This window comes from Bufo gargarizans, chromosome 2 (assembly GCF_014858855.1).
Source record: "Bufo gargarizans isolate SCDJY-AF-19 chromosome 2, ASM1485885v1, whole genome shotgun sequence".
Taxonomy (NCBI): Eukaryota; Metazoa; Chordata; class Amphibia; order Anura; family Bufonidae; genus Bufo; species Bufo gargarizans.
Genome location: NC_058081.1, coordinates 529,376,935 through 529,393,634, shown reverse-complemented (window position 1 = coordinate 529,393,634; position 16,700 = coordinate 529,376,935). Strand labels below are relative to the sequence as shown.

The 16,700-nt window shown below is 43.9% G+C and overlaps 1 protein-coding gene across 1 annotated transcript in view; it reads left to right on the top strand.

The window, feature by feature from the left end:
* The first annotated feature begins 6,824 nt into the window (after window positions 1-6,824).
* Window positions 6,825-16,700, top strand: part of LOC122926612 (solute carrier organic anion transporter family member 1C1-like) — a 110,725-nt gene continuing 100,849 nt past the window's right edge. Inside the window, exon 1 of the mRNA XM_044278037.1 lies at window positions 6,825-6,966. Within this exon, the coding sequence (XP_044133972.1) occupies window positions 6,841-6,966 (126 nt within the window). The 5' untranslated portion in view covers window positions 6,825-6,840. The remainder of the gene's footprint in view (window positions 6,967-16,700) is intronic.

Below are 16,700 nucleotides of genomic sequence, written 5' to 3'. Positions count from 1 at the left end.
GCAGATCGCAACTTTGTCACTGATTCCTGGACATTGGTCTCCAGAATCTGCTGATACTAAGTGGAATCCATGCGTCCCTCAACTTTGACAAGATTCCCAGTCCCTGCACTGGCCACACAACCCCACAGCATGATGGAACCACCACCAGATTTTACTGTAGGTAGCAGGTGTTTTTCTTGGAATGCTGTGTTCTTTTTCCTCCATGCATAACGCCCCTTGTTATGGCCAAATAACTCAATTTTAGTTTCATCAGTCCACAGCACCTTATTCCAAAATGAAGCTGACTTGTCCAAATGTGCTTTAGCCCACCTCAAGCGGCACTTTTTGTGCTGTGGGCGGAGAAAAGGCTTCCTCTGCATCCCTCTCGCATACAGCATCTCCTTGAGTAAAGTGCGCCGAATGGTTGAACGATGCACAGTGACTCCATCTGCAGCAAGATGATGTTGTAGGTCTTTGGTGCTGGTCTGTGGGTTGACTGTGACTGTTCTCACCATTCGTCGCTTCTGTCTATCCGAGATTTTTCTTGGTCTGCCACTTCGAGCCTTAACTTGAACTGAGCCTGTGGTCTTCCATTTCCTCAATATGTTCCTAACTGTGGAAACAGACAGCTGAAATCTCTGAGACAGCTTTCTGTATCCTTTCCCTAAACCATGATGGTGAACAATCTTTGTCTTCAGGTCATTTGAGAGTTGTTTTAAGACCCCCATGTTGCTACTCTTCAGAGAAAATTAAAAGAGGAGGGAAACTTACAATTGACCCCCTTAACCGCTTTAAGTCCGCCCATAGGATATAAACGTCCTATGGGTGGACCTCTATTTCTGAACGGACGTTTCTGAACGTCCTTTCAGAAATAGCAGCTGCACGCTAATCGTCAGTGACAGCAGGGCAACCCAGAGAGAAGGCAGGGACAGTGCCCAGGTGTCCCTGCCTTCCGGATCGCTGCAGACACAGCGCTCACCGAGCGCTGTGTCTGCAGAGCAGGAAGCGCCGTGCGCTTCCTGTTCCGGCCCGGCGGTCATGTGATCGCCGGGACCGGAGCTGCAGGAGCTGTGTGAGGTCTTACAGAGACCTCGATCAGCCCTGCACTGAGGCTGTACAGCGCTGTATTGCGCTGTACAGCCTCTCTGGGGGGTGCATTTCTTCTGTAACTGGGGCTACTATGTCAGCCCCAGTTACAGGAGAAATCAATAGTGAAAAAAAAAGAAAAAGTGAAGCAAATGTCCCCCAGAGGTCTTGTATGACCTTATGGGGGACGAAAAGTGTAAAAAAAAATATAAAAAAATAAAGGGTTGAAAATATAAAATAAAAAAAGTTTCACATGTAAAAATAAAAAGGTCCCCAAGTAAGGAATAAAAAAAAAATTTAAAAATAGAAAAAATAAAATAAAATAGACATATTTGGTATTTCCACGTCCGTAAAAACCAGCTCTATAAAAATATCACATGAGCTAACCCCTCGGGTGAACACCGTAAAAAAAAACCCCCAAAAAACTGTGTCAAAACAAGCAATTTTTGTCACCTTGCATCACAAAATATGCAACACCAAGTGATAAAAAATGCGTATGTCCCACAAAATGGTACCAATAAAACCGGCACCTCATCCCGCAAAAAATGAGCCCCTACATAAGAAAATCTCTCAAAAATAAAAAAACTATAGCTCTTAGAACATGGAGACACTAAAACATCATTTTTTGGTTTCAAAAATGCTATTATTGTGTTAAAGTGAAACAAATAAAAAAAAGTATACATATTAGGTATTGCCGCGTCCGTAAAAACCAGCTCTATAAAAATATAACATGAGCTAACCCCTCAGATGAACACCGTAAAAAAAAAAAAAAAACGGTGACAAAACAAGCAATTTTTGTCACCTTGCATCACAAAAGGTGCAACACCAAGTGATCAAAAACGCGTATGTCCCACAAAATGGTACCAATAAAACAGTCACCTCATCCCGCGAAAAATGAGCCCCTACATAAGAAAATCTCTCAAAAAATAAAAAAACTATAGCTATCAGAACATGGACACATTAAAACATAATTTTTTTGTTTCAAAAATGCTATTATTGTGTAAAACTTTAATAAATGAGAAAAAGTATACATATTAGGTATACATATTAGGTATAAATTTACCCAAATGTTTTTCAAATTTTTGGGTAAATTTGGGATGTTTTTATAAATAAAGGTGAAATATTTTGACTCAAATTTATGACGTCATGAAGTACAATGTGTCACGAGAAAATCTCTGAATGACTTGGATAAATAAAGGCGTTCCAAAGTTATTACCACATGAAGTGAGATATGTCAGTTTTGCAAAATTAGGCCTGGTCAGGAAGGGAGCAAATGGCCCAGATGGGAAGTGGTTAAATACTCTTTCTCATAATTGGATTCACCTGTGTATGTAAGTCAGGGGTCACTGAGCTTACAAAGCCAATTTGAAATTGTTTAAACAATTATAGCACACTTTCTGTAAATGCAATAAACTTCATTTCACGTCTCAAATATGAATGTGTGTGTCGCCTATATGATATATTTAACTGACATTTTTTATCGTAACAACCAACAATCTATACAGGAAAATCATGACGATTAACAAGGTTACCCAAACTTTGGCATCCCACTGTACATAAACTGAAGCGTCTCTATGAACAGAGTAAGACGGTCAATAATTATATTGTAAGCAGAGTACCGGGGTGGTCTCCCCAGGATACAGTGAGGTCAAGAATGAGGAAAGCAACCTCAACATCAGCTTTTGCCAAAACAGAATTTTACTTAAATGTGGCAATAAATACAACCACAAATGCTGAGAACATACAATAAATTTACATACACCCAGCCCGAAGGCTGAGACCCGATGGATGCAGGAGGAAAAAGCAGTAATTTGCCTACTGGCTGGCACAACTAAACTGCCACACTTTACCTGTTATTATTACCCTAAAAGAATAAGAATTGGGTGTATGGTACTGGCTAGCCTGCGGTGCAGCACAGCAGCTTACAATCTTACACAGATCTACAGTATTCTCCCTCCCATAACTGGTCCTGTAGCAGGTGCCTGAGTATTCCTTCTTAGCAAAACGCCAGCCTGGCTTGAGTTTGTGGGAATTTTATCAGCTCTCCAATGTGAAATGTCACTTTAAGTTATGGAGTCCTTACAATGAACAGTAGTAACACTTGTGGCTTGACACAAACAGAGACCCTAACTAACTAACTAAAGGCCTGGTCTCAGTCTCTAGGCGCCAACACAGTAATGAGGGGCCACCCGGGTCTGCTGTGCATCCGCTGGTAACTCTGAACAGAACAAATGCCTCTCCAACAAGCATGCAGTACCGCAATGTATGTCCTCATTTCTCTGGACAGGATCAGGGTCTTGAACACGATCAGCTTCACTTAGCTGCAGTTCTGGTCACTCTCACACCTGGATGCCATCAGATTCACTGCTCACACAGTTTCCCAGTGTCTCTCACAGCCTCACTATAAGATGGCTGCTGCCTTCCTCTCCAGACTTGTAACTCCATCCCCTGAGAGTTCCCAACATCACTTGAAATGCACTGTGGTGCTGTGCTTAGGAAACAGCGGCATCTTGTGGCCAAACAGCTGAATGTCAGTCCAGATCATTTAACTTCAATTAAACAAAAACAATGTTCAGACAATGAGAGCTGTTTACCCATCTCAAAATATAATGCACAAGCCCACCACAGAAGGAACACAACAATTTTGAGATCAGGCAGCGGCAGTTTAACAGGGATCACATACTATTTGTCAATAGGGATGACAGCTTCATTAACAAAGTCATCCTCCTGATATTTGAATTATAGTAATGCTCAATCTGATGCAAGAGTGCTGGCCATCTTGTAGTTGTCTAAGAACCACATGGACCAAGTCCTATGAAGGAGGAAATAGAGGAGGATGAGATGCAAACACTGGTGGAGAAGGAGGAGTTGGTGGTGCAGGAGGAAAACGCATTGCACCCGCGCGATAAAAACAGAACATCGCTACGCAATCGCAGTCAAAACTGACTGCAATTGAGTGCCTACTCGTGCAGTTTTCCCGCAATGCACATGCAAAGCATCCGGAGCAAATCCGGTATCCCTGTGTGAAAGAGGCCTTATCCAATACATTCCAGAACTCTAAGGTCCCTTTCACACAGGCGAGTTTTCCACGCGGGTGCAATGCGTGAGGTGAACGCATTGCACCCGCACTGAATCAGGACCCATTCATTTCTATTGGGCTGTGCACATGAGCGTTGATTTTCACGCATCACTTGTGATCTATACTGTGCGTTTTTCACACAACACAGGCCCCATAAAAGTGAATGAGGCTGCGTGAAAATCGCAAGCATCCGCAAGCAAGTGCGGATGCGGTGCGATTTTCACGCATGGTTGCTAGGATGAAAGTCTATTCATTGTATTATTTTTCCCTTATAACATGGTTATAAGGGAAAATAATTGCATTCTTTAATACAGAATGCTTAGTAGAAGGTCAATTGAGGGTTAAAAAATTAAATAAACATTAACTCACCTCCTCCAATTGATCGTGTAGCTGCCGGTCTCCTGTTCTTTCTTCAGGACCTGTGGTGACATCACTGTGCTCATCACATGATACATCACATGACCCATCACCATGTTGATGGACCATGTGATGAGCTCAGTGTTATGTTTATGTTATTAAGCCGGATGTAATAAGTTTTTTACTGAAGACCCATTCACTTCTATGGGACCAGGGCTGCATGAAAAACGCAGAACATAGAACATACTGCGTTTTTCACGCAACGCAGAACTGATGCGTGAAAAAAACGCTGATGTACACAGACCCATTGAAATGAATGGGTCAGGATTCAGTGCGGGTGCGCGGAAAACTCACTCGTGTGAAAGGGGCCAAAGGCCCCAAGAATTCTGCGCGGGTGCAATGCGTGAGGTGAATGCTATGCACCCGCACTGAAAAAAAAACATGATACTTACCTCATCCACTTGATTGTGGAAAGGCTGTCTACTCCCTTCTTGATTGAAAGAAACCTGCCAAAGGACCGGCGGCGAGCTTGAAGGCGAGCTTGAAGACGTCACCACATGATGCGCCACACATGACATTCCATGAGTATAATTTTTTTTTTAACCCTGGATTAACCCCATAGCACCTGAATGTGAGTATCAGATGCCGCAATCAGTGCTGAACACGGCATCTGAGCAGTTAAATGAAGGGGGGGGGGGGGTTCGGTACAATCGCTGTTCCCCGTCATTGCACCTACTATATACAAGGGAAGGAAATTTATGAAGTAATTTGTAACTAGTGATGAGCGGCAGGGGTAATATTCGAATTCACTATATTTAGCAAATATTTGGGCGAATTTTTGTGATATATTCGCAAAATCGCGATTTCTTGGTTGCGAAAATCGGCAAAGTAATATGCTCACATTGTGTGTGCAATACAGGCGTGGGTCACTGTTGCTACATTTTTCAAGCTGCTGGAAGTTTCCTGAGACTGGAGAAAATGGTTGGCACGGCAGCACATTGCAATAGCTTTATATGCAGATAGAGTGCTCTAATATATTTGCAAATTGGCAATTGATGTGAGTATTTTTGCTCAATACGTGCAACTTCACATTTTAGCAGGTCTGACTACATATTACTGATTGGTGCACTAAGTATTGTTGTGAACTTGTGACATCACAGCACTATGTCTATAGCATGTATGTATGGACAGCAGAACCTGTCACACTACCTAACACCCTGCACTGGAATCAGCTATACTCTATCACGATCTAACCTACACTGACTATCTCCCACTAACTATCTGTATTATATACAGTGGATATAAAAAGTCTACAGACCCCCGTTAAAATGTCAGGTTTCTGTGATGTAAAAAAATTAGAAAAATATAAATCATTTCAGAACTTTTTCCACCTTTAAAGTGATCTATAAACTGTACCACTCAATTCAAAAACAAACTGAAATCTTTTAGGTCGATGGAATAAAGCATATGGTGGTTGCATAAGTGTGCACACCCTCGTATAACTGTGGATATAACTGTGTTCAGAATTAAGCAATCACATTCAAAATCATGTTAAATAGGAGTCAGCATACACCTGCCATCATTTAAAGTGCCCCTGATTAACCCCCAAAAAAGTTCAGCTGCTCTAGTTTGTCTTTCCTGAAATTTTCTTAGTCGCATCCCACAGCAAAAGCCATGGTCCACAGAAAGCTTCCGAAAATCAGAGGGATCTCATTGTTAAAAGGTATCAGTCAGGAGAAGGGTACAAAAGCATTTCCAAGGCATTAGATATACCATGGAACACAGTGAAGACAGTCATCATCAAGTGGAGAAAATATGGCACAACAGTGACATAACCAAGAACTGGACGTGCCCCCAAAATTTATAAAACGACGAGAAGAAAACTGGTCTGGGAGGCTACCAAGAGGCCTACAGCAACATTAAAGGAGCTGCAGGAATATCTGGCAAGTACTGGCTGTGTGGTACATGTGACAACAATCTCCCGTATTCTTCATATGTCTGAGCTATGGGGTAGAGTGGCAAGACAAAAGCCTTTTCTTACGAAGAAAAACATCCAAGCCAGGCTGTATTTTACAAAAACACATCTGAAGTCTCCCAAAAGCATGTGGGAAAAGGTGTTATGGTCTAATGAAACCAAGGTTGAACTTTTTGGCCATAATTCCAAAAGATATGTTTGGTGCAAAAACAACACGGAACATCACCAAAAGAACACATTTTAACAGGGGTGTGTAGACTTTTTATATCCACTGTATATAAACTAACTAACTTTGCTCATGCACTTGTTATTACATGCTAATTATTGATTCCGTATTTATCTGTGCATAGGATAATAGTGTAACATGGAGGTGGAGAAAGAATGCGGCGAGCTCAACAACCTGAACATCAGCACAGTTGCCCAGGATACCCAGGATGAGACCGTTCCAGACCACCAGAAGAAGAAACCATCCTGCTGTGCATCAATAAAGGTAACGCCAGTTTCATGGTTGATTATTACAATGGGTGATAAAATAGAATACCCCCCCACACACAAACAGACAAGACCCTTTGAGGAATGAGACCTTAGCCCTGGGTATTGCCTGATGTTTGCAGAAGATAAGAGGATGAGGACAGAGCCAGGTGACGGGTCAAGAGTTCAAAGCTCTGATTTCTTGACTGAAAGTCACTATTTTCCAAAAACTAATATATCAACGATGACAAGTCAAGTATGCCACTTATCCCCTCTTTTCTATTGTCTGCTCCAGCACTCCCCAGGCCATGCACAAAGTGAAGGGAGGGCCACACCCTTTCTTTCCCTTAGTGCATACCCCAGAGGTGAGGGGTCTCCTGCCTGTTGGTAGTTTGGAGTGCCCTTGGTGTTATTGTTGGTGGGATGTTGGGTGCAAGGCAGGTAGATGGGAGCTGACCCATTGCTTTACAATGATAAGGCGGATTGAACCAGTAACCATGTCAATAAATAAACTTTTGGCAAATTGCAAATACACGTGCCCTTGGGGGTAGGTACAGTTCTTATTAGCAATTTACATAAACTTCTTGCAGAGCAAAGGCCACCTCCACTTGCCACTTCCAGATACATTCTTTTAATATACAGTAGCTATGCTTCAATCTATCAATCAATTCAATCCAACTTTGCGGTGCACTATATTCTCACAAAACTACAGTATATCCTCTAAAAATGTAGTTCTATAATGCCTACTGCATGGTGTAGTTCTTTATCATAATTGTATATGTCTCTATCCAATATTACTAAGAACCTAAGGTTTTTAATTTTAGTCAAAAATAAGTCCAAAGCCAGTACTTGTGCACAAGTTGCTAGGGACTCTAAAATTTAAGGACTCAAGCCCCAATGCATATGTATTAAAATAGTATTTTGGTTGGTTATCCACTATCCATAGGATAGGGGCTAACTATTAGATCATGAGAATGGGGCCCCGTAACCGCTGCAGCCCTTTGAAAAAAATGGAGTGGCCAGTTGCACATGCATGTGGCCGCTCCATTCATTTCTATGAGTTCTGTAGACAGCTGAGTACAGTGGTTGGCTATCTTCGGAATTCCTATAGAAAAGAATGGAGCTGCAGCATAAATGACCAACTGGCTGCTCTGTTTTTTTCAGGGGGCTGCAGGGAATATGGATACTCAGTTCTCATGATCTAATAGCTATCCCCTATCCTATGGATAGGGGATAACGTCAACCCACCGGAATACCTCTTTACATTTTCCATCCAAACCCCCAGCCCCAGTGCTAAAGACATATTTAGATTGACATTACATTCAGTGCAATCACACACATAACACCACTTATCTATTACATCCAGTGACACCCACTCCTCTGTTGTATACATTTCCTTTCTTCATCTTTTCCATTCGGCCCAGACCACCATGATGACTTCTTTCAGCCAGATCTCATCTCTCAAGAGTTTACCATACAGGTATCTTTGATTTCTCTCCTTCCCATCATCCTGCTCCTGGTGCCCCAACAGTGTTATCCATCTGCTACCCCTAATACTGTGACCGCTGTGCTCCCAAATGCCCAAAAATATTATACCACATAAAAATAGTGCCATACAAATAGTCCCCAAACTACTCCTAAAAGTCCTACTAGTTGTAATAATCCTCTCTCAGAGTGCCCTCGTTTGTGATGGTGTCCCCTACAGTGATGAAACTCCCTGGGAGTGCCCATTAGTAGTAGTGTCCTCCATATTGTGCCTGATAATAATAATGCCCCTACAAACCCCGCAGTACTATCAATGCCCTATAGTGGCACCAGTAGTAATAAGGCCCCTCAATAAGAATGCCCCTTGGAGCATTCCCAGTAGTTATAACTCCCCCTTATGTGCCCCAAGTATAAGTATAGGGCTCCTAGTAAGTTAAGTGCTCCCTAGAGCGCCCCCAGTAATTATAATGTCTCCTAAAGTGCCCAGTAGATAAATGCCCCTCTGTAGTGCCTCAGTAAGTATAAATGCCCCTCTGTAGTGCCTCAGTAAGTATAAATGCCCCTCGGTAGTGCCCCAAGTAGGTATAAATGTCCTTCTGTAGCATCCCTGCAGTTATAATGCCATCAACATAGTGCTCCCAGTACTCTCCTCTCATAGAAACATAGAATGTGTCGGCAGATAAGAACCATTTGGCCCATCTAGTCTGCCCAATATATCTGAATCCTATGAATAGTCCCTGGCCCTATCTTATATGAAGGATAGCCTTATGCCTATCCCATGCATGCTTAAACTCCTTCACTGTATTTGCCGCTACCACTTCTGCAGGAAGGCTATTCCATGCATCCACTACTCTCTCAGTAAAGTAATACTTCCTTATATTACTTTTAAACCTTTGCCCCTCTAATTTAAAACTGTGTCCTCTTGTGGTAGTTTTTCTTCTTTTAAATATGCTCTCCTCCTTTACCGAGTTGATTCCCTTTATGTATTTAAAAGTTTCTATCATATCCCCTCGGTCTCTTCTTTCTTCCAAGCTATACATATTAAGGTCTTTTAACCTTTCCTGGTAAGTTTTATCCTGCAATCCATGTACTAGTTTAGTAGCTCTTCTCTGAACTCTCTCTAGAGTATCTATATCCTTCTGGAGATATGGCCTCCAGTACTGCGCACAATACTCCAAGTGAGGTCTCACCAGTGTTCTGTACAGCGGCATAAGCACTTCACTCTTTCTACTGCTTATACCTCTCCCTATACATCCAAGCATTCTGCTGGCATTTCGTGCTGCTTTATTACATTGTCTTCCCACCTTTAAGTCTTCTGAAATAATTACTCCTAAATCCCTTTCCTCAGATACTGAGGTCAGGACTGTGTCAAATATTCTATATTCTGCCCTTGGGTTTTTACGCCCCAGGTGCATTATCTTGCACTCATCCACATTAAATTTCAGTTGCCAGAGTTCTGACCATTCTTCTAGTTTTCCTAAATCCTTTTCCATTTGGCGTTTCCCTCCAGGAACATCAACCCTGTTACATATCTTTGAGTCATCAGCAAAAAGACAAACCTTACCATCGAGGCCTTTTGCAATATCACTTATGAAGATATTAAACAAAATTGGTCCCAGTACAGATCCCTGTGGAATCCCACTGGTAACATGACCTTGTTTTGAATGTTCTCCATTGACTACAACCCTCTGTTGTCTGTCACTCAGCCACTGCCTAATCCACTCAACAATATGGGAGTCCATGCTCAATGACTGCAGTTTATTGATAAGTCTTCTATGTGGGACAGTGTCAAAAGCCTTACTAAAATCTAGATATGCGATGTCTACTGCACCTCCACCAGTCTATTATTTTAGTCACCCAGTCAAAAAAATCTATATGATTTGTTTGACATGATCTCCCTGAAGTAAACCCATGCTGTTTTTCATCTTGCAATCCATGGGATTTTAGATGTTCCACAATCCTATCCTTTAATAGGGTTTCCATTAATTTGCCTACTATTGATGTCAGACTCACTGGTCTATAGTTGCTCGATTCCTCCTTACTACCTTTCTTGTGAATGGGCACGACATTTGCCAATTTCCAATCTTCCGGGACGACTCCTGTTACTAATGATTGGTTAAATAAATCTGTTAACGGTTTTGCCAGCTCACCACTAAGCTCTTTTAATAATTTTGGGTGTATCTCATCAGGCCCCTGTGACTTATTTGTCTTCACTTTAGGCTGCTTTCACACTAGCGTTCGTTGGTCCGCTCGTGAGCTCCGTTTGAAGGGGCTCACGAGCGGACCCGAACGCCTCCGTCCAGCCCTGATGCAGTCTGAATGGATGCGGATCCGCTCAGACTGCATCAGTCTGGCGGCGTTCAGCCTCTGCTCCGCTCGCCTCCGCACGGACAGGCGGACAGCTGAACGCTGCTTGCAGCGTTCGGGTGTCCGCCTGGCCGTGCGGAGGCGTGCGGATCCGTCCAGACTTACAATGTAAGTCAATGGGGACGGATCCGTTTGAAGATGCCACAATATGGCTCAATCTTCAAGCGGATCCGTCCCCCATTGACTTTACATTGAAAGTCTGGACGGATCCGTCCGAGGCTATTTTCACACTTAGCTTTTTTTTTGCCATTTTAATGCAGACGGATCCGTTCTAAACGGAGCCTCCGTCTGCATTAATATGATCGGATCCGTTCAGAACGGATCCGATCGAACGCTAGTGTGAAAGTAGCCTTAGACAGCAAACTTAGAACATCTTCCTCTGTAAAGACACATGCATCAAACGATTTAATAGTCATCCTTTCTAGTGGAGGTCCTTCTCCTTCTTTTTCTTTTGTAAAAACTGAACAGAAGTATTCATTAAGGCAGTCAGCTAGCCCTTTATTCTCTTCTACATACCTTCCGTCCTTTGTTTTTAATTTAGTTATTCCTTGTTTTAATTTCCTTTTTTCATTTATATATCTGAAGAATGTCTTATCCCCTTTTTTCATAGACTGAGCTAGTTTTTCTTCTGCCTGAGCTTTAGAAGTTCTTATAACTTGCTTGGCCTCTTTCTGCCTAATCTTGTAGATTTCCTTATCTTCATTGCTCTGGGTTTTTTTATAATTACAAAATGCTAGCTTTTTATTTTTAATGATTTGGGCCACTTCCGCTGAGTACCACAGTGGTCTCTTCCTTTTTTTGCTTTTACTGACAAGTCTAATGCAATTTTCTGTTGCCTTCAATAATGCACCTTTTAAGTAGTCCCATTTCTCCTGGACTCCATGTAATCCGTTCCAGTCTGATAAGGACTCATTTATGACTAATTTCATTTTTGAAAAGTCTGTTTTTCTAAAATCTAAAACTTTTGTTTTTGTGTGGTGGGACTCTTTCACAGTTCTTATATTAAACCACACTGACTGGTGATCACTAGATCCCAAGGTTTCGCCTACAATGACATCATATACCGAATCCCCATTTGTGAATATCAAATCCAAAATGGCCTCCCTCCGGGTTGGCTCCTCAACCATTTGTTGTTGGGATAACCCCAGTAGGGAATTTAGAATATCTGTACTCCTGGTAGAACTTGCTATTTTGGTTTTCCAGTTTATATCTAGAAGATTGAAATCTCCCATAATGATAACTTCTCCTTTCATTGTCATTTTAGCTACTTCTTCAACTAGTAGATCATCTAGTTCTTTAACTTGATCAGGTGGTCTATATATCACACCTACACGAGTTACTGCATGATTAGCAAACTGCAACGTAACCCAAACTGACTCTATGTTGGCCTCACCAACTTGTATTAGGTTAGATTTAATGCTATCTTTCACATACAGGGCCACTCCTCCTCCTTTCTTGCCTTCTCTGTCTCTTCTGTATAAAGAGTACCCTGGTATGGTTATGTCCCAGTCATTTCTTTCATTAAACCATGTCTCCGTAACAGCCACTAAATCTACATTCTCAGATGCCATTATTGACCCAAGTTCATAGATTTTTTTACCTAAACTGCGAGCATTTGTAGAGAGGACTCGGAGCTTATTTCTTACCCTCTGTGCTTCTGACCTGTTCTGGCATTGTTTCGGGGGGCAATTGGACTCTTTTATTTTAACTCTTTTGCCCCCCCTTCCTAGTTTAAATACTCTTTCGCAAATTCTTGGAGTTGTTCACTAAGTACATTTGTTCCTTTGAGAGAAAGATGCAAACCATCTTTTTTGTACAGTTCCTTTCTATTCCAAGTAGAGCTATTATGAGAAACAAAGCCAAATCCTTGCTCTTGACACCATTTACCAAGCTATGTGTTGAACTCCTTTATGCGCCTCTGCCTATCATTCTGAACATTATGCACAGGCAGAACTTCAGAAAATGAAATGGTGGATGCAAAATCCTGTACGTCATTACCAAGTGTGATAAAAGATTTTTTCACCTCTGACACTTCATTGCAAGCCAGGTCATTTGTCCCTAGATGGACAAGAACATCCACGTCCCCGGGGGGGCGGAGCCTGGCTGCGTAGCTGGATGGCTGCACGTTGCTGAGCTCCTCATCCTTACCGGTGTATTAACCCCTTTTAATCAGCTAACAGCACTGCACTAATGGGCAAAACGGGCAAGGATCGATCCAGGGATCCAGCGGATCCTACTCCTGTGAAATCTAGACAGCCCGACATGGATCAATACCTCAAAAGACATGCGAAGCTGAGGTCGGCTGAGACTCCCAAGATGGCGCCTGCTCCGGCCCAGGCATCCGACATGGAGGAAGACTCTGATGGCGGGAGTGTTTCCGATACGTCCACCTGTAAATCGAGGAGGCAGAGGGGCTCATTTACAAAAGCGGCACTACTGGAGGTGCTTAACGCAGCTTTAGCCCCGATCAAGAAAGATCTCACAGAGATTAAAGAAGACCTCCGGAGCATGGGTCACCGGGTGTCAGACCTGGAGGGAGCGCAGGAGGCGGCTCTTCAGAGAGAAGAAAAAACCTACAAGGCGATCAGCTCCCACACTGACCTAATCAATGAGGCGCTCCTGAGGGTCGAAGACCAGGAGAATCGGAGCCGCAGGAGGAATCTTAGGATTCGCGGGCTCCCAGAATCCTTTGCCAGCGAAGCGCTGGAGAAAGTGGCGCAGGAGATTTTCGCTGACCTGCTGGGGCCTGAGAGAGCGGGCCGAATAGTAATTGAGAGGATTCACCGAGCGCTGAGGCCCAAGCCGAAGAATACAGATCCACCACGAGATGTCATTTGCGGCCTCCTCAGTTTTATCGACACCGCAGCGATTATGAGAGCGGGAAGAGAAGCGGAGCAGCTGCAGTATGGAGGTACGCCGATTATGTTTTTTCAGGATCTGGCCCCATCCACGCTCGCTAAACGGCGTATCCTCAAGCCGCTCCTGGACGCCCTTAGAGCTGCAGCTACCCCGTTTCGGTGGCTTTACCCGTTCGGGATTGCGGTCCTCAAGAACAGGTCGCCAGATTTCTATCCGGTCGCCGAAAGACCTACATACCAGTTGGGCTCAGCTGGGATTAAGCCCGATCGAAATCCCGTCATGGATGCCGGCCGACATGGAGGACCCACCTCTCCCGCCACCCCAGGCGGCTGAATGGCGCCCTGTCTGCAACAAAAGGTCTCCCAGGGCTAGGGCTGAAAAGTCTGCTCACCCTCCTACCTGAGCACAGAAGATGTGTGAAGAGCTTTCTATCCTGTTCCCGTTCCAAGCGAAGTTCCTGGGACTGATTACATGAGGGTGAAGTTAGCTGATGATTTCATGTTCTCTGAGGGCTTTAGGCCTGATTATGAGTTGATCTGTCTGCTTGTTGCGGAAAACAATGTCTGAAACTGCAGTTACAGTTTCATTGCTGTTGGGTTATGTGCCTTACCTGTGCTCTGATGGCTTTGGGCCTGATTACAGGCCAGTCATGGCCGCCTGTTGCGTAATATAATGTCTCAGAGTGCAGGCATGGTATGATTCAATTGAGGTTCTGTTCCTTGCCTGTTCCCTGCTCTTTTTTCTAATATGCAGGGGTTCACCCGGTTCTACCTTTGGGTTACCCCCTTTCCTTGTGAGATGGCCAGTATTTGGCCTTCTGTAGCTCTGCGGGACCCCCCACCTGACAGACCCCGGCTGGTAGCCGCGATGAGAAAGGGTCGTGTTGTCAGGTGCTCAGTAGGGCTTTATATGCAGAATATATTTGCGATATTGTTAAATGTCTTTTCTGTCTATCTTCCCTCCTTACCTTGTGTGTCTCCCCTCCCCTCCCCCCCCCCCTCATCCATGATCGGATGTCATATATTGCATATTCAAATGCTGAATGTCCGTTTTCTATTTCAGAATGTCGTCTATTGTGATATCTTCCTTTAACGCCCGGGGAATGAACGAGCCTTGCAAACGGTCCCAAATCCTGGCCCTTTTACAGAGGGATAAAGTGTCTATAGCATTCTTCCAGGAAACCCACTTCCGAGAGGGTAAGGTCCCCAAATTGCCCCCCAAACGGTTTTCTCAGTGGTTCCACAGCACGTATAGTTCGGCTAGCAGGGGTGTCAGCATAGCGATCCACAAACAGATCCCCTTTAAGCACTCTGCCGTCTCTGCAGACCCTGAGGGTCGTTACCTGTTTGTTAAGGGCACTATCGCTGACACTCCTGTTACCCTGGCAACTGTATATGCTCCCAACAGAGGGCAGGTTGCTTGGCTTGTTCAGACCCTTGGCTTACTATCCTCCTTTAAGGAGGGAATGGTCGTCCTAGGAGGCGATTTCAATGCTACCCTTGATCCAGCATTAGACTCCTCTAGTGGGAAATCTGCCATTACACATGCCCGTTTGAGACGCCTTAAGGTGGCCCTGCAGAGGCTAGGAGTTCTAGATATCTGGCGCACCACTAACCCTACTGGTAGGGATTTTTCCTTTTATTCAGCTGCTAAACTATCTTACCATAGATTAGACTATTTATTTGTGTCCAAATCCTGGGCTAACAGAGTTATCAATTCCCACATAGGGAACATCACCCTGTCTGACCACGCTCCGGTATTTCTGAACATGTCCCTGCGAGACCTCCCAAAGAGGGAATGGAATTGGCGCATTAATGAGACTATTATCTCAGACCCCTCTCATGCTGCTAAATTATCTTCTATCATAAAGGATTTCTTCTCATCTAATACTACAGGCCCTGACGCTCCCTCCCCTGCTATTATTTGGGAAACCCATAAGGCGGTCCTGAGAGGCGAACTAATAGCTTTAGGTGCACATATTAAAAAACAACGGAATCAGGCAGTGGCGACACTTCTCTCCCAGATTCAGGCTCTAGAGCTAACGCACAAATCCCCCCAGGCCCTTAGCTGTGCCTCAGAGCTTTCAGAAGCCCGTACTAAGCTCAAGAACCTGCTAAATGTCACCTTCAGCTAAGCTTTTACTTAGAGCCAAATTCCGTTCGTATGCGCACGGTGACAAAGGGAATAGACTAATGTCCGCTCTAGTGAAGAAACAAAAAACTGACTCCTTTATTGCGGCAGTTAAAGATGACAAAGGCGTCCTTCATAAAGGGACTCCAGACATAGCTAAGACCTTTTGTGCCTTCTATAGGGAACTATATAACCTTAAAACACCAGATCATATGTCACCAGCTCAATTAGAGGAAGCGACAGAGAAATTCCTCTCCTCCCTCCACTTACCTACTATTACCCCAGCTCAGTCAGCCCAGCTCCTGTCTCCCATCACAGACGATTAAATTTGTAAGGTTCTCTCCTCCATACCCTCGGGGAAAAGCCCAGGCCCTGATGGTTTTACCATATCTTACTACAAATCCTTTAAGCAGATCTTAGTTCCCCATTTTAATACCTTGTGTAACTACTTACTCCAAGGAGGCTCCCTCCCTCCCCAATCGCTTTCAGCCCATATCACGGTAATCCACAAGGAAAATAAGGATCCCCTAAATTGCGGGAGCTACCGCCCTATCTCGCTCCTAAATACGGACGTTAAGTGGTGGGCCAAAATCTTGGCTCAACGAATTCAGTCGGTTCTCCCTGGCATTATCAACGAGGAGCAGGTGGGATTCGTTTCTGGCAGGCAGGGGAGCGAAAATACGGTCCGTGTCATACAATTGATTACGCATGCTCGCCAGCAATCAATACCCTTAGCCCTTCTCAGTACAGACGCAGAGAAGGCCTTTGACAGGATCAGTTGGCAATTCATGTCTCGGGCACTGTCGAAGTTTGGCCTTCCGGACCAGTTCATCCAATCCATTTTCTCACTCTATTCGCTCCCCTCTGCCAAAATACGGATTAACGGAACACTCTCTCCAGCTTTTCCCATTA